Source organism: Polypterus senegalus, chromosome 13, assembly GCF_016835505.1.
Source record: "Polypterus senegalus isolate Bchr_013 chromosome 13, ASM1683550v1, whole genome shotgun sequence".
Classification (NCBI taxonomy): Eukaryota; Metazoa; Chordata; class Cladistia; order Polypteriformes; family Polypteridae; genus Polypterus; species Polypterus senegalus.
The window spans coordinates 38,863,793-38,887,729 of record NC_053166.1 but is presented as its reverse complement, the minus strand read 5'-3'; the positions used below and the strand labels follow the sequence as shown (position 1 = coordinate 38,887,729).

Sequence of the window (23,937 nt, the reverse complement as noted above, 5' to 3'; positions counted from 1 at the left end):
GTAACAGAAAATCAATATAATGATTCAAGATGGATGAATTGCATTTAATAGTAAGAACAGCCTAATGGGAAATTAGCACTCAGTTTGAAGGAAAAGGTGTGCAAAGTCTTCACTGAATTATGCATAAAAGTATTGGGCAGCAGCTGCTGAAATGGACACATCTCTTAAAAAAAAAAAAAACCATGAGATCACTGGAAAGAACAATATTACATAATATAAAAATAAGGGACAGAAAAAAACCATAATCAAGATAAAAGATGTTGGAACGCTGTTACAACAAAGTAACAGGATTTGAGTTGATGATGTAGTCTAGCGTGGTGATGTGGTCTGAGACATTAGACTTTAAACCCAAAGTTCAATATTTCTATGTCTGACTCACAGTATGATTTTAGGCAAGTCACTTAACTCATCTGCAAACAATTGTGCCATACTTGTAAAGTGCTTTGTGATGGTACGTGCTACCAGAATATAGGCTATAGTTACAGAATTTACAGAACCTGGCCAATGAAATCTAATAAAAATGGATGGAATGCAAGCAATAATTTGTTATCATGACTTTGTAAAATTAGCAGGGGTAAACTGGCTTTAGAACACATAACCCACTTTTTAAGATGTGTTTTATAAGTGTTGGCTTCTTTTCAACCACATTCTCCTTCCCTCAGCCCATTCATACTCACAGACTAGAAAATTTGTAAAGTAAGTGCAAAGAAGTGCTTACTTATTCCTCTGTGTTTGGTGGGAAAGGGGCAATACCTGTTCACTGAATGTGAAATAAGATGGCTTTAGTAACTGGATTGTATTAATTATTCATGTGCATTCCTGAACAGGAACACATATATTGAAAGCAACATTCAAGTGAAAATAATACCTATGTGGTTATATACTATATGCTTTAACTTTTTTGTTTTCATCTAGATGGAAAACATGTAGAACCCAACTTGTATTTATTTCATTAATCTCAACTGTGCAGCAGATTAGTGTGATAAAGGATAAAGATGGAAACGTACTCACAAGCAAGGAGAGTGTGTTGAGCAGATGGAAAGAGTACTTTGAGAGGCTGATTAATGAAGAGAACGAGAGAGAGAAGAAGTGGGATGATATGGAAATAGTGAATCAGGAAGTGCAACGGATTAGCAAGGAGGAAGGAAGGACAGCTATGGAGAGGATGGAAAATGGAAAGGCTGTTTGTCCAGATGACATACATATATATAAGCATAGAGGTGTTTAGGAGAGATGGTAGTGGAGTTTTTAACCAGATTGTTTAATGTAATCTTGGAAAGTGAAAGGATGCCTGAGGAGTGGAGAAGAAGTGTACTGGTGCCGATATTTAAGAATAAGGGGGATGTGCAGGACTGTAGTAACTACAGGTTAATAAATTTGATGAGCCTCAGCATGAAGTTATGGGAAAGAGTAGTGGAAGCTAGATTAAGAAGTGAGGTGATGATTAGTGAACAGCAGTATGGTTTCATGCCAAGAAAGAACACCACAGATGCAGTGTTTGCTCTGAGGATGTTGATGGAGAAGTTTAGAGAAGGCCAGAAGGAGTTGCATTGTCTTTGTGAACCAGGAGAAAGCATATGACAGGGTGCCTCGAGAGGACTTGTGGTATTGTATTAGGAAGTCAGGAGTGGCAGAGTACGTAAGAGTTGTACAGGATATGTAAGAGGGAACTGTGATTGTGGCGAGGTCTGCGGTAGGAGTGAGGGATGAAATCAAGGTGGAGGTGGGATTACATCAGGGATCGGCTCTGAGCCCTTTATTATTTGCAATGGTGATGAACAGGATGACAGACGAGATTAGACAGGAGTCCCCATGGAATATGATGTTTGCTGATGACATTGTGACCTGTAGTGATAGTAGGGAGGAGACACTGGAGAGGTGGAGATATGCTCTAGAGAGGAGAGGAATGAAGGTCAGTAGGAACAAGACAGGATACAGTGGAACCTCGGTTCATGATCATCTCTGAACCCGTACATATGGGGTTACGACCAAAAAGTTCGCCAAACTTTTGCATCTGTTCATGACCACACACTTGGTTGACAAACAAGCCAGTTTCCCTTCCGGTTCATACGCGCTGATGATTGATTTCTGCACATGTTCAGTCCCTCCCTGTACTGTACATTGCTCTCAGTGCATCACGCAGATGGACTCTCCCTCAAAACTGTAACCTTCTCTCAACCCAGTTTCCTCCTGTGGTATAGCGGGTCCACAGCTCCCGTCAAAAAAGCAAGTTTTAATAAATAAACACCGCACTCGAAGCTTAACGAGGGGGCGTGGTGGTGTGTGGCCGAGGCGGTTCCTGAGGAGTTTGTGATGTGGGCGTTTCTCACCTAAGTGCACAGGTTAGAAGCGGTTCACTTCCGTAATTGTTCCCAGGAGCTTCTGATTGCCACGACTATCATGCCTCTTCATAAATAGAAGCGTGAGTCAGCTAAAGGGAAAAAGAAGAGAACAGGAAAGAACGGGAGGTTGCAGGAGAAGGCAGGAAGCAGGAGGAGAAAGCCAGTGCAGCAGAGAGAGAGAGACAGAGAGAGCGAGCGAGAGAGAGCGAGCGAGCTGCTGAGCAGGGAGCCTAGGTTTGTCTTAGTGTTATTCAACGTTTTTACATTTAATTTACTATTGCACTGTGCATTCTATGGTATAATTAACTAGTTTTGTGCTTAAAAATCTTTAAAGAAAATATATTTACATACAGTTCGTACGGTCTGGAATGGATTAATTGTATTTACATACAATCCTATGAGGTAAATTGCTTCGGGTCACAATCAAATCGGGTTACGAACCGAGTTTTGGAACGAATTATGGTTGTGACCCGAGGTTCCACTGTACATGTGTGTAAATGAGAGGGAGGTCAGTGTAATGGTGAGGATGCAGGGAATAATGTTGGCGAAGGTGGATGAGTTTAAATACTTGGGATCAACAGTACAGAGTAATGGGGATTGTGGAAGAGAGGTGAAAAAGAGAGTGCAGGCAGGGTGGCGAAGAGTGTCGGGAGTAATTTGTGACAGACCGGTATTAGCAAGAGTGAAATGGAAGGTCTACAGGATGGTAGTGAGACCAGCTATGTTATATGGGCTGGAGATGGTGGCACTGACCAGAAAGCAGGAGACAGAGCTGGAGGTGGCAGAGTTAAAGACGCTAGGATTTGCATTGGGTGTGACGAGGATGGATAGGATTAGAAATAAGTACATTAGAGGGTCATCTCATGTTGGACAGTTGGGAGACAAAGTCAGAGAGGTTAGATTGCATTGGTTTGGAGATGTGCAGAGGAGAGATGCTGAGTACATTGGGAGAGGGACGCTAAGGATAGAGCTGCCAGGGAAGAGGAAAAGAGGAAGGCCTAAGAGAAGGTTTATGGATGTGGTGAGAGAGGACATGCAGGTGATTGGTGTAACACAGGGGTGCCCAATGCGTCGATCGCGATTGACCGGTAGATTGCAAAGGTAGTGCAGGTAGATCGTGTTGCATTCAAAAAAATTTTTTTTTAAACATTAGTCTATCATATCCTCCATATGGCATTTGGCACTTGATTGACATACAGGGCGGCCAGTCTGAGATTTCTTCTATTCTAACACACTGGTCATCCTGCACGCACGATCAAACGCGTGAGCTACTGCACCGGCTGTGATCTAGTTAGCTTTCCAATTTATATCGACTAAAGAAGGGATTTAAAAAAAATTGTTTGGGGAGGGTATGGGCTGGATGTGGAATTGGAAGAGGATTTTTTTCTCACAATGTTACAATCAAAGTGTGTTTGTCTGATCTGTCAATCTATCATTGCTATTCCAAAGAAGGAAAATGTGGAAAGGCACTTTCGAACTGTTCATAAAAGCTACGAAACTGACTTCCTTCCAAAAAGTGATCTGAGAAAGAGAAAGGAGAGGGAACTAAAATCGCAGTTAATTGGACAGCCGTCATTTTTCACTCGGCTGAATTCAAAAGCCCCTTGACTGCATTATTCGGCTCTAGTTATTTATGCGAGTAGCTCGCAAGCCGAAAAACTGTGGGCACCCCTGGTGTAACAGAACAAGATGCAAAGGATAGAAAGATATGGAAGAAGATGATCCGCTGTGGCAACCCCAAACGGGAGCAGCCAAAAGAAGAAGGAGAACTCCATTTATTCTTATAAACCCAGTGCCTGCAGTTTATGTATGAAATTGTATACAAACACACCCAACAGAAACTAAGAAGTTCTAAAGTACATACTGCATTCATGCTTTTTCTCACTATCTTCATTGATGAAAGCTATTCTTTTAAGCAGAAATACATCATGTGTATACTGTGCACTTATATTTTGAGAATGTAAGAGAGATATGATATGCAATGTATATATAAGTATTGTCACAAAAAGTTGAAAATTACTGTATAAAATTGCAAAGGAAAAACGTTGGTGGGATTTTCCCAAAATATTTTGCTTGGATGTTTAGATCCCCTTTCTCTTTCATTTCCTTGAGTTTGTGGACCAAGCTAATCTCTTCATCCCCAGTGATTTAAAGGTGTAAGCACTGGAAAATGACCGTATTTTTTGCTCCATAAGACGCACTTTTTTCCCCAAAAGAAGGGTACAAATGTATGTGTGTTTTATGGAGTGAATATTGCGTCACAGACTGTGATGTGTATTGCCTGACAAAAGTCGACATCTAGGGGTAGAGGGCGACAATCAGCTGTTAATGGTGACAAAACTCACCGTTACATTACAGGAGGAAAGTTATACTCATTGACTCAGCATCTAATCCTTGCGTATGATGGAGTTACAAAATGTAAACAAATGTAAACAAAGGCAAGATAGCGTCAACTTCTCACAAGGGAGCGAAGCGAGTGCAGAAAACAAAATACTCTGCAGATTATGTTTTGCGTTTTATCGCTGAGTCATACTCTGATTTTTCAGAATCTGATTTTGTTGAGAGTGATCAGGAGATCGAGCAAGAGAATGAGGAACTGGCATCAGCTGATCGGACACCAGCCGATGCCACCCCAGCTGAGCGCATTCGCGCAGCCGATGTATCCATGGCAAGGTTCGTGTGGGAGGAATACCCAGACATTGGGAGCCAAACTGGCTACCGAACTTCACAAGACAGCATGGCTTGCTGTTGGACTCGACAGATTACCAGCTGCTGGACTACTTCAGGCTGTTCTTTTCTGAAGCTGCCTTTCAGCTACTGTCGGACAAAACAAACAGGTATGTAGAGCAATTTTTTGAATCGCGGGCTGCGCTTGCACCGCATTCTCGTTTTTCAAAGTGGAAACCCACAACAAAAGACGAGATGAAGGGCTTTGAGGCATTACAAATATAGATGGGACTTGACTGGCGATATAACTTCAGGGATCATTGGTCCAATCATGCTTTGTCCCCTGGTGGCTTTGAACAGGTTATGCCATGTGATGATAGGCACGTGCTCCTGCAAAGCTATTGTGGGCAGCTGAGCTTCATAAATTCTAACACTAGCGATGAGGAGTTCTTGGGGTTTCCAGAAAACTAGAAGAGTGCTTGAACCTTAAAATCTCTCCTCATTTGTTAATGACAGTGATGATGATTCTTAATACCACTGTCAACTTTACATGGTTGAAATGTTATTCTGCTATATTTTATAAAATATATTAGTACACCATTTGGTTCAGAATATTTTTTTTCTTGTTTTCCTCCTCTAAACCTAGGTGCGTCTAATTGGTTAGGTGTATCTTAAGGAGCGAAAAATACAGTAGTTTGTACTGCAAGGTGTACAAATAACAAAAGGCAGAACCAACTTGTCTTGGATTTACTTTCCCATCTGATAGCATCATGTTTAATATAACCCATTGTCTTTTTTTCACAAACCCCAACAGAACAAAGTTAATACTGCAACTCTAAGCATGCAAGTTAGGTATGTGTCTGTATGGGTAGGATTTGGGTCTGTAATTGGGGTGACCTGGAGTACAGTTCCTTTTCAATACACTGTGATCTAGTATGGACCACTAGAAATAGAAATGGTCCTCCCTAGAGATTTTACATTGAAAAAAACTTTCCATTCTAATTTAAGTGGCTATTCCCCTCTACATCCTGACACACATTCTATGATTGCAAGTTGGCCATGCTTGAATTGTGTTTTTGTGTTTGAAAGGGGCATTGGGTAATCAATACTCTGACATTACTATGAATGTTTCGAGTACATACCTACTGTATATTCTATTCAAAAGGAGCAGAGGCCAATAAACATTGATATTTGCATACCTGGTTTACAGATTTTTCGGCGTACGTGGGAGGGTTTACTTTTAAAATTCATACTGGTCTTTATTTGCAGTTTGAGTAGTGGATTACAGGTTTTCATAAATGAATGGGTTTTTCTATAGTTTATTTAAAATTGGGCTTCATCAGTTTTAACTTGTTCTTTACAGCAGTTTAGATACATTGTTTTAAACAGAATTGGACTACGTTATATGTAAATGGGATGTTGGCTGCTACATCCAAACATTTGTAGGATAGCTTGACTGGGATCATCTGTATTCTGTTTAAAATTAACATTGGCTGATGCATATACTTGAACACTCACATAACTGTTTAGGGAAATTTCTCCAGTAGTGGGCATACCTATCATATTTAAAAGTCATATTGGCCTACCCATTATGTTGTGCAGTTCTTTATAGTTTTTTCTATGGAAGTGGCCTCATCAGAGTTACATTGGTCGGTACATGCTAGCATTAACACAATGGTTAAAGAGGTTTTCCTGGAAAAGTGAGTAGGTCTGCATTATGTATAAATGAACCTTTAGCGGTAGTGCCCTTCAGTGTCATTACTCATGTGTGGGCTCATCTACTATATTTTCAATGTAAAGGGAGTATCAGCCTGCATTTTACAGTTCACGTAACATGTCAATAGATCATTTTATAACAGTACCTTCAAAGACATTTTTTTAGTCCATAGGTTAACAATCAAACACAATCAGAGGTTACAGAGGATGCACTCCCTTTTCTATATATGCCCACCAATGTATTTGTAATTGTGTATACACATATTTTTCTGTATGTGCGTATTTTACAGTTTCATTGCTGATTCATGCTCCCAAATTGACATGCTTTTCTTCAGCATGTGCCCACACAACGCAAGCTGTTCTTAATGGATTTCACGGCAGGCTGTTACTTGGAAGAAGCTGCTGTTTTAGAGATCACGTATTACAGTGGCTGATGGCAATGTCTTTCTAAAGCCTTGATGTGCCTGCCAGCTGTCGTAAGGATCTGGTTTCTCAGTGTATTTTTTTTTAACACCAGGAGCAGCCACTCTGATCTGCTAGATAACAGCATCTGTAGGAATGCTTTTCAAAGACACTTCCTTCTTGTTCAGATCCTTTCCTTTTCCTACTGGCCCTTGACATTTTTTTTCTTTTTCACAATTTTGTTCTACATTTGTCGGCTAGAGTTTCTGTAGATGGCAAGAAAAGTGGTGTTCAAGTTTGTATGTGTTCCCCCTAATAAGAGTGCAAATTTCTTTGTTCCCTTCATCTCTTTCATGAGGCTGCGCCAAAAATACATCAAAACTTATAAAAGCACTCTTTTAGAGTTATAGTTCTCTATTGCACTTGGGATCACCCTTTTTAAGTAGCCATAAGCTAAACCAGGTCCATTGGCCTAAATATTAAAATAAACCTCAGGCTGAAGCATTTTAGTGATCACCGCTTCAGGGGCAGTGTAACTATCTTTTAGCCTTGGAAGAAAATCTTGCTTCCAGATCCTTCAGTGACTACTTCTGTCGTCTGCATTTTCTTAGCAAATATCTTTCATGGTTGAACTGATAAAGCAGTGTTTGCTCCATTATAGTAGTTAAATTCATCCTCAATCCCCTTAGGCCCAGTGTAAAATGGACATGTTGGAGAGAAAATCCTTCTCTGGACTTCGTTGGGATCTTCCAAATTTAACTCTCCTGTCCAGTACTCTTAATTTGAACCCTCCATAAAAATAAGCACCTTGCTGTACATTTAACCTGATTCAACCATAAAGTTGAACACCTCAGTGGCCAACTTGTTAACCTTTTGCAAATAAGGACTTTGTTGATGTGGACAGCATTCAAACTTATTCTTGCTGCCTGATGCCTAGGGCAGTTATATTCTTAGGGTCAAAACATCCAGACCCTCATTTATGATGGTCAGGAGGTAGATCTTCCACCTTTGGCTCTTCCTGCTCTCCACATTGTATGCTGCATACAACACTCTTTCTTATATAGAGGTGCACCAGTGCTATTTATGTAACTCTTCTCTTAATGGGTCAAAAGAGCACACTCTTACATGGGACCCATATATTCAGAGTTACCTTCCATAGCAATAAGTAAAGCCTTGCCACCACTGTTACCAATCCTTTTGATTTTATAGGCCTCAGGTGGGCTTTGAAGCTAGGGCTTCTATTGTGTCTACTTTCTCCTCATTAAGCAGTCAACTCTGTGGTTTATGGTCCAGTTTCCTGTCCACTATGCCATACAACATGACACTAATGGCTTTCACAGATTAGTGTTGGTACAAGTATGCAATTACCATGTAACCCGGCCGCTTAATGAAAGAGGATCTGCTCAAAGACCTGACAAGTCATGATGTCATATGTAAGTGTTCACCAATTAGAAGAGAGGATTAATCCCGTTGGTGAAGCTAAGTGGAGGATCCTTCACTACAGCAAGTGTTTTATTTCTTTGTATCAGTACAGAGGTGTTTTATAATTGTTAACTGTGAGGGTTTGTTTTGTGACAAGTCTAATGTGCTGCTTCAATAACTGCCCAGAGAGCTCAAATCGAGTAAGTGGCATGCATCTGGAATACAGCTCAGAATATTTCCATCAGATGTTATTTTTATGAGATCTGGCTGAGTTGTTCAGTATAAAAAGAGACTGTTTTGAGGTTCCTTTCATTACTTTCAGCAGTTCTTAGTACTAAAAGTATCTTGGACACAGCAAGTAGATGGTGGTGGTGTCATCAGTCACAAGTAGAATCCCATACATAGGCCTTCAGAACGGATATGGGTAAGCATGGTTCAGGTATAAAATCACAGAGTATGTCAGTGTAAAGGCAGCACAGACTGTCTTTCAGCCTTACTGCAGGATTTGTATATTCAGCTGTTCAACCACAGAGATTGTGATGAGAAAACAAAATTTGACTAAAATAACCCATTACATGGGGTGCTGGCAGAATGATACATCTTTACTATGCAAACATATGGCTTTTTTCTCACTTGTGTTGTAATTGCATTTGCCATATTAACAATTGATTTTTTTCTTAATGAAGCAGTGTAACATCACTGGTGGTGTAGTGACAGGAGTATTTAGAAACAAAGCTAAACTGTCAGATAGAAGAAGAACTCTTTTTTCAGTTCTAGTTGCATCTTTTCTTGATGCTGAATACTTTTATGCATGAAAAGTAAAAAATTGTTTCAGCAACCCGTGCAATGGACATGTTATATATCCCAAGGCAGCAAATCCTCTCTGTTCCCACTATTCCATTCTCATTCAGACACTTTTGAAAATAGATTACAGTACTAGGCCACTTGTATATTTATTTAAGCACAGCACATACATGGATACAAACGAAACTTAACCGGCGTAAGTATTGAAGCTAAAATATTATGCCTTCTGCTCACCTTTCCCTGTAGTGGTGAATAGGAATGGCTGCCTTATCTTCAAGAGCAGTATTTCTTAACCCTTTTGGATCTGCCTAACCCCATACAAAAAAAATAATCCCTTAGGAAATTGTAACAAAAAAAAGGAGATTACAGAAAAAATCAGTTGTTTGCAAAACATTCCAATCAAGAAAATGTTTATGCATGTACAGTATATGCAATATTTATGCAATAATCAAAGCATGTTACAGGCATAATTTTTTAAATAAGGAGGATGTGCTCTCATTGTGACACAAATCATTAATATTTGATGTAAGGTTTGTTAAAAATATCTTTAATATAAGTTTTATATTTAGCATATTTTGTTTCTATTGCAGTTAGAGTTGAAAATATACTTTCACATAAGCAGGTAGAAGCATACAAGAGTAGGAAACTAAAAGCTTACTAAATTTAAAATCCATATTGACTGATTTTGTTTTTATCTAAAATAGTCCTCAAATTTGTTAATATAATTTATAAGGAAAGATCAGTTAAAATATCTTCTTCATTCACAGATAGTTCATTCTTTACTTGTCCATTTAGATTAAATGGAACCAGAAGCCACAAAAAACACCTTCTCTCGAGTCTTAACTCTTAGGAAAATAGACTTCAAAATTAACTAATGACATGTTGAAAATGATTGATCAGTATGTTTTTAGTTTGTAATCTTCATTTTTATTTTCTGCCTTATTCATTTGATCAGTTAAGTTTTGAAGTTATACAAGATGTTTTTTTTTACTTGTTTGTGTCCAAAGTTAAAATTTCTTGTTTGGGTCTTCTATTTTATTATAATTATTGAATATTATTTTATGTATTTCCTGAAATAATAAGTTAAATTTATTGAAATATATCTACAGTGTAATATACCGTTATGGTTTAATCTGTATTTTTTACAAATTACACAAAGTTACAGTTTTTTTGATGGTAAAAAATGTACTTCTGCTGTTACATCATTACAAAGTCTTTTTGAAAATGTGACTCTCAAAAAATAGCAAGCATCCATTTGTAATAATAATTAAAAATCTAACTTGAGTTTAAAAAACAAAAAAAAAACTATCACAGTAATATTAATATGCTCAGTTTAGTAACTACCATGACAGACAGCAGAACCTCTGCTTTCTGATTTGGGTGAGTTCAGATCAATGTGGCAAGGGATGCAATCAGTGTTGCTTCAAGTTCACCCTAATTATTGATTGCTGTTCATTTTTCCAGTAGTTAAAGCCAATGCACGGCATTATGACCAATGGCTTATGGAACTCCTATACGTTTTTGTGGAACCATACACAGTTTAAGAAACAGTACTCTAGGGTAACACACTCTGTTTCCTCGTTTCTTTCATTTCACTCTGAATTTGTATCTTTTGTGTCATTGCTAAAATCTGCCACTGCTTATCAGCCTATACTGCTACCCTTTTATCCCTGACTCTGGGTTGCATATCATGCTCAGAAAACTTTGACATTTAAGGCATCCAGACAAAATACATGGATAACCTATGTGTGACTCTATCCTTTTTTCTGTGCTGCCTTTACCAAGGTGGATGATGCTCTCACTTACATTCAGACTTTGTATGTCAATTGAGTTTTCTCTCTCAGTGTCCCATGCTTACTCCCAAGGAGCTAATTTTTCACTTAATGGCTTACTATAATAAAGGTACTCTTTTCCTGGTCTGCAGTGGTGACTCACATAGTATAGAGAAGTCCTTGTCAATTATTTTGTTTCTTGTATACTAATATATTTTTTTTCATTTTGCTTCTGTGCTAAAAATAAACTTCAAATGAGTCATCAGAGCACATCCCATATGGATTCTGATGTGGCTATGTCTTTTTATAGGGTCTTACCAGAGGACAATAGGATTCCTTTCTATTCAGCCTCGCCGAGTTCCCTGAACGGATTGGAGGAATCAGAGTCTGGCTATGTGGACATGAGAACCTCGATGGAACGGCCCTGCCGCTATGATCTGGACGACCTAGATGCCATGTGGTTGGAACTTGTCAATGCAGAATTCAGGGAACTGGGTAGGCATTGCCTCTTTCTAATGAGCATGTATTGTCATTACACCAAGAGATATTCGCTAATTAAACATGCCACCCATCTTAGGTTTATATAGCACCTTTCTATTGTAAACACCATCCCAAGGACAGATACATTGTACATCTGATTACATACAGAACACAGTTTAAGTGATTTGCTCAGGGTCAGACAGTGGGTCAAAGGCAAGTATTAAACCTGAGACTTGTTGTTAAATGCACCTCTTTAACTTCTATGCCTTACTGCCTAGTGCCTAGTACAGTCAAGGCCAAAGGTTTTGAGAATGACACAAATATTGGTTTTAACAAAGTTTGCTGCTTCAGTGTTTTTTGATCTTTTTGTCAAATGTTTCTATGGTATACTGAAGTATAATTACAAGCATTTCATAAGTTTCAAATGCTTTTATTGACAGTTACATTAAGTTTATGTAACATTGGCTCTTCTTTTTCAAGACCTCTGCAATTCACCCTGGCATGCTGTCAATCAACTTCTGGGCCAAATCCTGACTGATGGCAGCCCATTCTTGCATAATTAATGCTTGGAGTTTGTCAAAATTTGTGGGTTTTTGTTTGTCCATCCGCCTCTTGATGGTCAACCACAAGTTCTCAATGGAATTAAGGTCTGAGAAGGTTCCTGGCCATGGACCCAAAATTTCGATGTTTTTTACCCCGTGCCACTTAGTTATCTCTTTTGCCTTATGGCACGGTGCTCCATCATGCTGGCAGAGTCATTGTTCGTCACCAAACTGTTCTTGGATGGTTGGGAGAAGTTGCTGTCTGAGGATGTTTTGGTACCATTCTTTATTCATGGCTCTGTTCAACATTGTAAATGAGCCCACTGCCTTGGCTGAGACGCAAACCCACACATGAATGGTCTCAAGATGCTTTACTGTTGGCATGACACAGGACTGACGGTAGCGCTCGCCTTTTCTTCTCCAGACAAACTTTTTTCCGGATGCCCCAAACAATTGGAAAGGGGATTCATCAGAGAAAATGACTTTACCCCAGCAGTCCTCAGCAGTCCAATCCCTGTACCTTCTGCAGAATACCATTCTGTCCCCAGTGTTTTTCTTGCAGAGAGATGGCTTCTTTGCTGCCTTTTTTGACACCAGGCCATCCTCCAAAAGTATTCACCTCACTGTGCATGCAAATGCACTCCCACTTGCCTGCTGCCATTTCTGAGCAAGCTCTGCATGGTGGTTCCCTGGTCCCGCCGCTGAATCAACTTTAGGAGACGGTCCTGGTGCTTGCTGGACTTTTTTGGGTGCCCTCACAACAGCAGTGGAAAATTTTTTTTTGGGATTAAATTCATTTTCATGGCAAAGAGGGACTTTGAAATTAATTGCAATTCATCTGATCACTCTTCATAACATTCTGGAGTATGTGCAAATTTCCATTATAAAAACTGTGGCAGCAAACTTTGTGAAAATTAATATTTGTGTCATTCTCAAAACTTTTGACCACAACTGTAGTGCCCTTTAGTTTCTGTATTTTTAATCAGCCATATAATTCTGCTATTTTCAGTCCTAATTAATTAGAGCAAAAGGAAGTAAACACAATATTTACCCTGAAATCATTTCAGGCTTAAGCTAATCTTTTCAGAGCAGTGTTTGCTTAAACAAGAAGAAGAAGAATAAAATGGAATGGACAATGTATCAAAAGGATCTTCCTTTGCAGGTCAATACATTGCCCAGAGAATATTTGTTTTAAATGATAAGGCCAGACCTGCTGAAACTATGACTTCATCCAGCTGCTTCTTTATTTAAATGTCATGTTAAACATTAACCATTCAATCACACTGTTGGCTAGGAGAGCAGTGTATTTTATATTTCATGCCTATCTGGGAGAAAAAATTAAAGCCGTCAGATCTTCTGGCCTACTTGTCCTATTTACAATAGCTCAAGGTATATGAAAGTGGCACTTAAATCTAGAAGAGAACTAAAATGGCAGTCAGAAAAAGGTGATTAGCGAGAAGTTGAATTTACATTAATGGCTACAGCATTAGAGAGAAGCATTGAGCCTTGGTGTCAGCTTAGTGTCAAATGTCAACTGGAGTAATGGCAATTGAACTAAAACTCTTCTAACGTGGGTGTCTGGTCTTCCCCATAAAGCCTGCACCATAAACAGTACTCTTATTTAAACCTGAAATACTGAATGAATATCATATCGTTGCTAAATATACTTGACAATGTGAGTCACATTTTGTATAGTTCCAAAGTAGCAGGAAGACAACTCTGAAAAACCCACATACACACTTGTAATAGACAATCAGTCTTTTTAATATAATAGTTATTAAAAGGAGAAGCACTTAACAGGTTAGGAGATATATAATCTTGCAAGGCCACTGAATTGTAGTTTGTACCTTGCGGCTTAAAGCCGCTATGAGCCCAGGACAAAGACGTCTGTGGTGGAAAACTTGTCTGACACAGAAACATTTTTACATTTGCATTTATTTGCTTAGCAGACGCTTTTATCCAAAGCGACTTACAAAAGATGTCGACATAATGAAGTAAATATCAGTCTGCGGGGGGGTTGGGGGAGGGGTTGTTTAGGACAACTGTTACAGGACAGGGTTATAAAATTGTTCATCACAAGTGAAGAGATAAGAACAAAATACAAGCTAGTCACAATTCCTAGATAGTAAAAACCTAACTGCTAACAACAGCTAAACAGAAATTTACCAAGAGAAATTTGCTCAATGTACTTGACAATGTGAGTCACGTTTTATATGGTTCCAAAGTAGCAGGAAGACAACTCTGAAAAACCCACATACATTCTTGTAATAAACAATCAGAATCTTTTTAATACTGCGATTATTAAAAGGGGAAACACATAACAGGTTAGGCGATATATAATCTTGCAGGCCCACTGAATTGTAATTCGTACCTCGGAACTCGAAGAAGCTGTGAGCCAAGAGAGTCTTCAAATGCTTCTTAAACTCCCCTAAGGAATTAGACGTTTGAAACAATGTGGTCAGCTTGCTCCACAAGTGAGGAGCTACACATGAAAAGAGCGTGGATTGAGATTTGATGCCATGCAGAGGTGACATCACCAGATGTTAATCATCAGTGGACCTGTATGACTGAGGACCATAGGACCTTTCAAGTGTCTCCATATATATATATAGATGCTGACCTGTTGACTACTCTGTAGACAAGCATCAGTTATTTGAACTTGGTATCTTCTGCTACAAGTAGCAAATATAGTGACTTGAAAAGAGGAGTGATATGTGCCTGCCTCAGCTTGTTGTACACCATGTGTGCCACTGCATTTTGAATCATCTGCAGTTGCTCGGTGATACATGGTAGTACTCCTGCCAGCTGGACCAGGAATTGTACTGAATTGACTTTCAGACCTGATCTGATCTTTTGGATGTTGTATGGAGTGAATCTGTAAGGCCGAGAGATCATAGCAACACAGTGCTTGAAGAACAGCTGGTCATCAATCACAACCCCAACTTTGCATAGGGTCTTGATAAGTATAAGTGATAATAAGCCAAGCTGAACAGAGATAGAGTGCTGAATAGATGGATGAGTTGAGATAAACTGAAAGTCTGTCTTTGTCTAATTGAGTTGGAGATGGTGATCCTTCATCCAGGGTGCAACATCAGTAAGTCATGCATAGATTCTAGCTGATATCATGTGGCCCTCTGGAGGGGAACGATAAATACAGCTGCATTTTATTGGTGCAGCACTGATAAGAAATACTATTGGACAATGATGATAGGGCCTATTGAAGATGTGTATAGAGATGCTATTACAGTATGATTTTAAAATGTTAGCTGAATATTTATAAAATTTGCCATATCCACAGAGGAAAGCAACACATTAGAAGTACCTGAACTATGAAGACAGATGTGAACTGGCATTTCTTTTCATGTTTAACTTATATTATACCTTTTATTAAATCTAGGTGTTTTATGTGAAACGTAGAAGTATTGTAGAAATTACGAAATTGTTAGACATGGTTTCTGCTCTGGAAGATAGTTGCTAACTGGAAATGTTGAAAACCCATAGGCACAAAAAGTCAGAAGAAATTATGTGGTATAACAATATTTTAAAGAAACAAAAAATATACTTGTTGGTCACAGGATCACTTGTTTTGCTACAGAATTTTCCATTTTTTTCAGTCAGCTATAGAAACATTCTTTAATTTTAGAGGTACACTGAGCATATTGTGCCCATTTTTTAAAAGATGTTTGTTCAAATGGCCTGTGCACAGTACAAGTGTCTCTCACTCCCACAGTCCTTTCATTATTGAACCCACTTTATATAGTTCAGGGTTGCAAAGGTGAATCCTGGTACTATTGTGAGCAAAAACAAAATGAATAGTAATGGGATGCCAGCCCATACTCTTGTCCTCACAAAGATATTTTGAAGTCACCTGTTAGCCCATATTTAGGATGTGGTGGAAAAACTGGAAGACCTTGAGACCCTACAAACTCCATGAAAAGTAGTGAACAAGCAGAGATCTAAACCCAGTATGCTGGAGCCTTGCACCATCATCCCTATCCATTACATGATCCATAACCAGTCAAAGTAAAAAACAAAATGTAATTTTCATTTTTTGTTTGATTTTGTTCTTGGAGAGAACCAAAGGCACTATGTACAAAGAATATTCTTCATTTGATTGGTTGACTAAATCTGTTTTATTTCCACAGCTCTGCCTGAACTTGATGAGCTCACAATGGAACGGGTGCTCGAAGAACTGGAAAGCCAGTGCTCAGATAATATGCAGATTGCCATAGAAACTGAAGAAGGGCTGGGCATTGAGTATGATGAAGATGTTGTGTGTGATGTTTGTCGCTCCCCTGAAGGAGAGGATGGCAATGAAATGGTCTTCTGTGACAAGTGCAACATCTGTGTTCATCAGGTAATCTGCTGCTCCATGTGCCTGTGGTTAGGACTGGGCTAGGTGTCTAATTTGATCCCAGGCATGGTAGGATGCATTCACACACCTGCGGCCAGTGATGTGACAGTTAGCGTGCCTTTGAACGTCGTGACTAGTAGGAAATCTGTTGCTAGGGTGCATTGCTGAAGCGTGAGTGAGCATGTTTTGTATTTTGTTTTGTGAGCAGCATCTTTGCATATGCAAATGCAAGTGGAAATGTTTTATGAATAAAGGAATATGATAAGATAAAAATACCCAAAATGACACATCTTGGAACTAGCGAAAAAAGCAAAAAGGCTGCAGACACATGTGCATCAGTTTGCTTAACACATGCCTATTCCACAGACGGCACAGCATGCTTAATAGTGAGTGACATCGGAGTAGGACATACCCAACACAGGGCACTTTCAGAGTGTGTAGACTTTACTATCTCATTTGGGAGTCTAGAGTGTCAGTTCAGATATATCAGTTTATTAAATTAAAAGTTAATTAATTGAAAGTTATGTCGGAGGAAGTTATCTTTTTTAACATATTGCAGCTTGCTTATAGTGTCTGCATAGCCTTCTTTTTTCAGAACATAGAATTGCTATTGCATTTCTGTACTTACATTTTTATTTTTTAAACTTCTATGGCCATGGTCAGTGGTAGTCGTTTGGTGTTATTTTTTTATTTAAATATAAATTTATAATTTTACAGTTAAAAGTAGCTCATTTTAAAATATACATTTCACAATTGTAGGTTTTACTTCATTGGATTATAACTCATTTGGAATGTTTGTCTGAATGTCTATACATCCAGCTCTGAGCAATTTTTTTTCTTGGAATCAGAGAAAATTGGTCCCACTCACACATAAGTAGGTAAAAAGGTAGTAGCCCATCATGCACAGAGTGATACAACCATCCTTCAGCACATTCTTGCCGACCAGCAGATGTAGAAGTGCATGTTAAAGAAATTCTCCACCCAAAAATTAATTTTTATATGTTACATTCCCCATTTTGTTTTTAATGGTGGTCAAGAATATTTTTTTGTGTGGAGAAGATACATAACAAAGATTTATATTCAATGGGACCAAACAGTTACCAGCTCTGGACAGTGGCAAACAATGTGAAAAATGTCCATGGAAAAAAGAAAAAGTAATTCTCAAGTATCTCGTGTTGTATAATCCATATGTCCATTATCCATTCATATTCTCAGAACATACAAATTGCATGAATTTTTTTCTAAAATACTATTCACGCTTACTTCCAAAAAACACAGAGTAAAAGGTAAACAGGACAGGCAAATTTTCATAATAATGTGCAATTGAACTGAAGACAGGATTCTTGACAAGTGAATGTGGAGGAGAGGTGGATCTTTAATTCAAAGTTTTTGTCAATTGTATGTGTTCCCCCTTTAAAGTCCACAAATGCAAATGTTTACACAAAGCACTGCTTAAATTGTATATATATAAGTGCTGGTACCCTAAGTGTTACACTGATGTATTACCATGTAAGGAAAGGAATGTAGATAGATAGATAAATAGTGTAGAACAGTACCTTTGCTGTTGCAACACAATTTCGGTGGCTTCCCAGTTAGACATTCAAGCGCCACGATCTGAGTCTAGCCTGGGTATTACTCGATTTAAGAACCGCAATAAAAGAGCATGGGGAGCAATAGTTGGTGGCCCCCTTTGAAGTTCCCAGTGCTGTATCCAGGAGCTGGAAGAAGATAGAGCAGAATAGATAACCATGATGCGAGTATGCTAGAAAACACTGCCAGTATGTGTCTGAGTGCCAGCAGTCAAAAGCAAATAATTGATAAATACCGGCTCACTTCAACCAAAGAATTTCAGAAAGCTGGGCAGTGGGGCATCTTTCAAAGTCAACAGATGCACATGTAATTGTAAACAATTTTGAAGGTTGGGGTTGGGGGTCCCCTATCGAAGTCTGTAGATGCAAATGTACATTACAGTGGGATTGCTCGTGGGGGACCCATTAAGTTTAAACTGATGCTATTGGTCCTAGGCATTTCTAGGATTTGCAGGTATCAGGGATTTTGCCACCTCTGTGATTGTAACACACATTTTTACATGTATTTAAAATCGGAGGGAGGTGGGGAGTGTCTCTTTGTGCTTTCATGCACATTCATATACAGTGTAATGGTTTAACAGTGATCAGGGCCTATATAATATATGATGAACAAAAGCGTTATTATCATGTATGTATTCAAGAAAAAATGAGGGGCTAGGTGCAATAGATCAGGGGTTTAAGCCTTTAAAGGCTTACCCTGACCCTGATGCCACTGCATTGCTCCTGGCTGGTTTTGGATCAGAGAACTTCCACTTCAAACTCTACTTCTCTCTCACACTTCCTTTTCACTTCTGCTAAGCAATGCGTACTCACAGTCACAGTGCCTGGCACTGACACTTTAGGTTTATAGCATGCTTGCTATCCACTGACCTTCGCATCTTCCTTCATCAGACTTTCTCCTTCCATTTCATACATGACTCTATATGCCAAATGTGATCACATCTTTTTTTTTTTTCACTGTTCAGGATATTGCCTCTTTTTCAGTTATTCATACACCCTACTGGTTAGTGCTCCTGCTTGGCCCATCAATCACTTTTACAGAAAGCATGCTTTCAGCACAACAAAAAGTGTGTGAGTTAGCATAAATTAATAAATATCGACAAATTTAAAAATGTATCAAATAAAAACACACGGGTTAGCTAATTTTCTTTTTTCTATAATATCGCATTATTTAAATCAATCCCTCAATGCATTTTGTACTGCCAGTGCCAGGTAAGATCTTTGCTAGGGTCATCCTCAATAGGATCTGTGATCACTTGCTCACTTACTAGCAACCGGAGCAGTTTGACTTTATGCCTAATAAGTATACCATTGACCGCATCTCAGCAGTGAGGGTTCTCATAGAGCATAAATGTAAATATCGAGTTTCTTTACAGCCTTTGTTGATTTTCTTAAAACTTTTAACTCAGTTGATCAAGCTGCACTGTGTGGCATCCTGAGGCTTTGTGGGATCCCCCCAAAGTTGGATATCATGGCCGGCCTGTACACTGGTACTGTGAGTGCTGTGCAGAGTGGAGGCAGAATCTCTGCACTTTTCCCAGTTGATTCTGAGGTTCATCAGGGGTGTGTTCTTGCTTCTACTCTGTTCAGTGCTTGCATGGACTGTGTGTTGGGTAGAGTCGTGGGATCAGTGGCTGTGGGGCATCTGTTGGTGAAGAAAAATTCACTGATCATGACTTTCCCAACAATGCTGTGATCTTTTCAGAGTCAATGGAGGCTCTGATCGGGACTCTCAAGAGACTGAATGAAGAGTCTGAGTGTCTTAGCTTGTGAGTGGCCTGGAAAAAAAACAACATCCAGACCTTTAATGACCTCTTGGGCACAGTCATGTCTGTCAGTGTAGAGAATGTTTACCTCGCTGAGAGGTTTACTTACCTTGGCAACGACATACATGTCTCTGGTGACTCTTCCTATGAAGTCAGTAGATGGATTGGAAGAGCATGGGGGTTCATGGGGTCACAGGAAATAGTTTTGTGGTGCTCCCAATATCTTTGCAAAAGGACAGAGGTCCAAGTCTTTAGAGCCCTGGTGCTTCCTGTTTTACTATATGGTTGTGAGATATGGACAGTATCCATTGACATGAGATGAAGGCTGTACTCCTTTGGTACTGTGTCTCTTCAGAGAATCCTTGGGTACCGCTGGTTTGACTTTGTGTCGAATGAGCAGTTGCTCATGGAGACCCAGATGAGGCACATTACCTGCATCATGAGGGAGCTTCTGTTACGGTACTATAGCAATGTGGCACTATTCCACGAGTGTGATCTGGCTCACAGGATTATCATTGTTGAGGACCCAAGGTGCTCGAGCAGGCCAAGGGGATGTCCACGTAACAACTGTCTGCGGCAGATAGAGGATCATTTCCAGGGTTTGGGACTGGGCCATATGTCTGCCTAGGAAGTGACCAACTAGGATTCCAAGCTGTTTTGTCGTGTGGTGGGTGCAATAACGTGCTGTACCAGTGCATGCTCCCCAACCTGACCTGATCTGACCTGGGGTATTTAGTTTTTCTATTGTAGTTGGGTTTTAACTCCTAATTATTGATAATTCAAAATGTCCTTTTTTAGTGGATACCTACTGCCCTAGATGTACCATCCTGTCAATTGTCAGCTTTTTAACTAAAGTGGAAATAAGTGTTTTTGTTGATGAATGAGTGAGTGAGTAAGTGCGTTAGCTTTGCATTTGTATGTGTGTATATACAGTGGTGTGAAAAACTATTTGCCCCCTTCCTGATTTCTTATTCTTTTGCATGTTTGTCAAACAAAATGTTTCTGATCATCAAACACATTTAACCATTAGTCAAATATAACACAAGTAAACACAAAATGCAGTTTTTAAATGATGGTTTTTATTATTTAGGGAGAAAAAAAAATCCAAACCTACATGGCCCTGTGTGAAAAAGTAATTGCCCCCTGAACCTAATAACTGGTTGGGCCACCCTTAGCAGCAATAACTGCATTCAAGCGTTTGCGATAACTTGCAATGAGTCTTTTACAGCGCTCTGGAGGAACTTCGGCCCACTCATCTTTGCAGAATTGTTGTAATTCAGCTTTATTTGAGGGTTTTCTAGCATGAACTGCCTTTTTAAGGTCATGCCACAGCATCTCAATTGGATTCAGGTCAGGACTTTGACTAGGCCACTCCAAAGTCTTCATTTTGTTTTTCTTCAGCCATTCAGAGGTGGATTTGCTGGTGTGTTTTGGGTCATTGTCCTGTTGCAGCACCCAAGATCGCTTCAGCCTGAGTTGACGAACAGATGGCCAGACATTCTCCTTCAGGATTTTTTGGTAGACAGTAGAATTCATGGTTCCATCTATTACAGCAAGCCTTTCAGGTCCTGAAGCAGCAAAACAACCCCAGACCATCACACTACCACCACCACATTTTACTGTTGGTATGATGTTCTTTTTCTGAAATGCTGTGTTCCTTTTACGCCAGATGTAACGGGACATTTGCCTTCCAAAAGTTCAATTTTGTCTCATCAGTCCACAAGGTATTTTCCCAAAAGTCTTGGCAATCATTGAGATGTTTCTTAGCAAAATTGAGACGAGCCCTAATGTTCTTTTTGCTTAACAGTGGTTTGCGTCTTGAAATCTGCCATGCAGGCCGTCTCTGAGTCGTCTCTGCGCTCTTGGGGTAATTTTGGTCGGCCGGCCACTCCTGGGAAGGTTCACCACTGTTCCATGTTTTTGCCATTTGTGGATAATGGCTCTCACTGTGGTTCGCTGGAGTCCCAAAGCTTAAGAAATGGCTTTATAACCTTTACCAGACTGATAGATCTCAATTACTTCTGTTCTCATTTGTTCCTGAATTTCTTTGGATCTTGGCATGATGTCTAGCTTTTGAGGTGCTTTTGGTCTACTTCTCTGTGTCAGGCAGCTCCTATTTAAGTGATTTCTTGATTGAAACAGGTGTGGCAGTAATCAGGCCTGGGGGTGGCCATGGAAATTGAACTCAGGTGTGATACACCACAGTTAGGTTATTTTTTAACAAGGAGGCAATTACTTTTCACACAGGGCCATGTAGGTTTGGATTTTTTCTCCCTAAATAATAAAACCATCATTTAAAATCTGCAATTTGTGTTTACTTGTGTTATATTTGACTAATGGTTAAATGTGTTTGATGATCAGAAACATTTTGTGTGACAAACATGCAAAAGAATAAGAAATCAGGAAGGGGGCAAACAGTTTTTCACACCACTGTATATATATATATATATATATATATATATATATATATATATATATATATATATATATATATATATATATATATATATATATATATATATATATATATATATATATATATATATATATACAGGCAGTCCACGGGTTACGTAAGAGATAGGGACTGTAGGTTTGTTCTTAAGTTGAATTTGTATGTAAGTTGGAACAGGTACATTATTTTAATAAATGCTATTGCTGACTGACTGTAACCAAGTGCTGTGCCAATGAATGATGGAGTTTCACCTCTCTCTGACCTTTTAATTATTTCTACTCTATTTTCCATGGTGATGGCTTTTCTCTTCTTTACTGTATCACCAGCACTTGTATCAGATTTGTGTTTCAGAGATATTGTTGAAGGGTGAAGACAAAAGGTTAAGATGAGCTCTTCTGCACAGCACTGTACACGTTATCACAGCAGGAAGGCACCCCTCGTTAGCACGTCTGGTGTACTGACGAGAGACAATTTCCTGCTATGTATGTAACAGTACAAGCAGGCTTGGTATTGATAATGAATTGGGCCAGCGAGTGGCAGTTCACAACCCGCCGACCACACAGTCACCTCCACTTGCATACAGTAGGCTGCCTGCAGCATCCACCCACCGAGAATGAACAGGGTGTGTCCAAAGGCGGGTAGTGAATCGCCCACCACTGCCCCCATTCAACAGGCAGCCACCTGAGGCACACTACAATGCTACCCCCTGACGCCCCATTCACCCTCAATGACCTCCATTCAGCCACAACCAGGTCGCCGCTTGCAGCATCACCAGCAACCCACCAAGAACGAACGGGGCAGCCATTCGAGGGACACTGCAAGGCTGTGTCGTGGGCGGGCAGTGAAACGACCCCCTCGCTCCATCCAGCCTCCATCCTGTCAGGAGCAGTAGCTGCGGTACCATGGTGGGTGGGCAGCGAACCGCCCCATCAAGCCTCTGCCCTGCACACAAGCGGTAGCTGCGGCCCCAGTGACTGTAGACCCCAGGTCACCGCTTGCCGCGCACCCATCTGCCCACTGAGAATGAATGTGCTGCAGCCCACACCACCCCATTCATCAACCGGGGCCACCCACCAAGGTTACTACACTGAGCGAGCAGTGAAACCACCCCCCCTCCAGCCTCCGCTTGCAGCGTCCCCAAGCCAAAGATGACGAAGCAGCAGTTACTGAGGAGCTGAGGAGCCTGCGTTGCGTTCCCCAGACAGATGATAGGGAGCAGCTGTGGCCCCGTTTGTATGTTGGATGTCCGTAACTCAGGGACTACCTGTATATGTATGTGTGTGTGTATATATATATATATATAGAGATGACAGTTCTTTGTCACAATTAAAAGAATGCACACATATCTTCCTCTTCGAGGTGTGCGTCAGGAGCGGAGAATGTCAGAGAGAGAGTAAAGTAAACAATCAAAATCAATAGGGCTGTTGCGCTTTTAAGTATGCAAGCACCGCGATAAAGCAGCCGCAATGAAGGGATCAATGTGAAGGTAGCCTTTCAGCATTTTTTACAGGAGCCTCCGTATCTTCTAAGCAAACAGCCCCTCTGCTCACACCCCCTCCATCAGGAGCAGAGAATGTCAGAGAGAGGCAGAGAAAAGCAAACAATCAAAAATCAATAAGGGCTGTTAGA

At 39.9% G+C, this 23,937-nt stretch overlaps 1 protein-coding gene across 2 annotated transcripts in view; it reads left to right on the top strand.

Annotated features, from left to right (window-relative positions):
* Positions 1 to 23,937, top strand: part of jade2 (jade family PHD finger 2) — a 323,216-nt gene that overhangs the window by 181,361 nt on the left and 117,918 nt on the right. For both annotated transcript variants that reach the window (XM_039774037.1, XM_039774038.1), the window contains exons 5-6: positions 11,436 to 11,620; positions 16,293 to 16,504. In XM_039774037.1, coding sequence (XP_039629971.1) covers positions 11,436 to 11,620; positions 16,293 to 16,504 — 397 coding nt within the window. The remainder of the gene's footprint in view (positions 1 to 11,435; positions 11,621 to 16,292; positions 16,505 to 23,937) is intronic.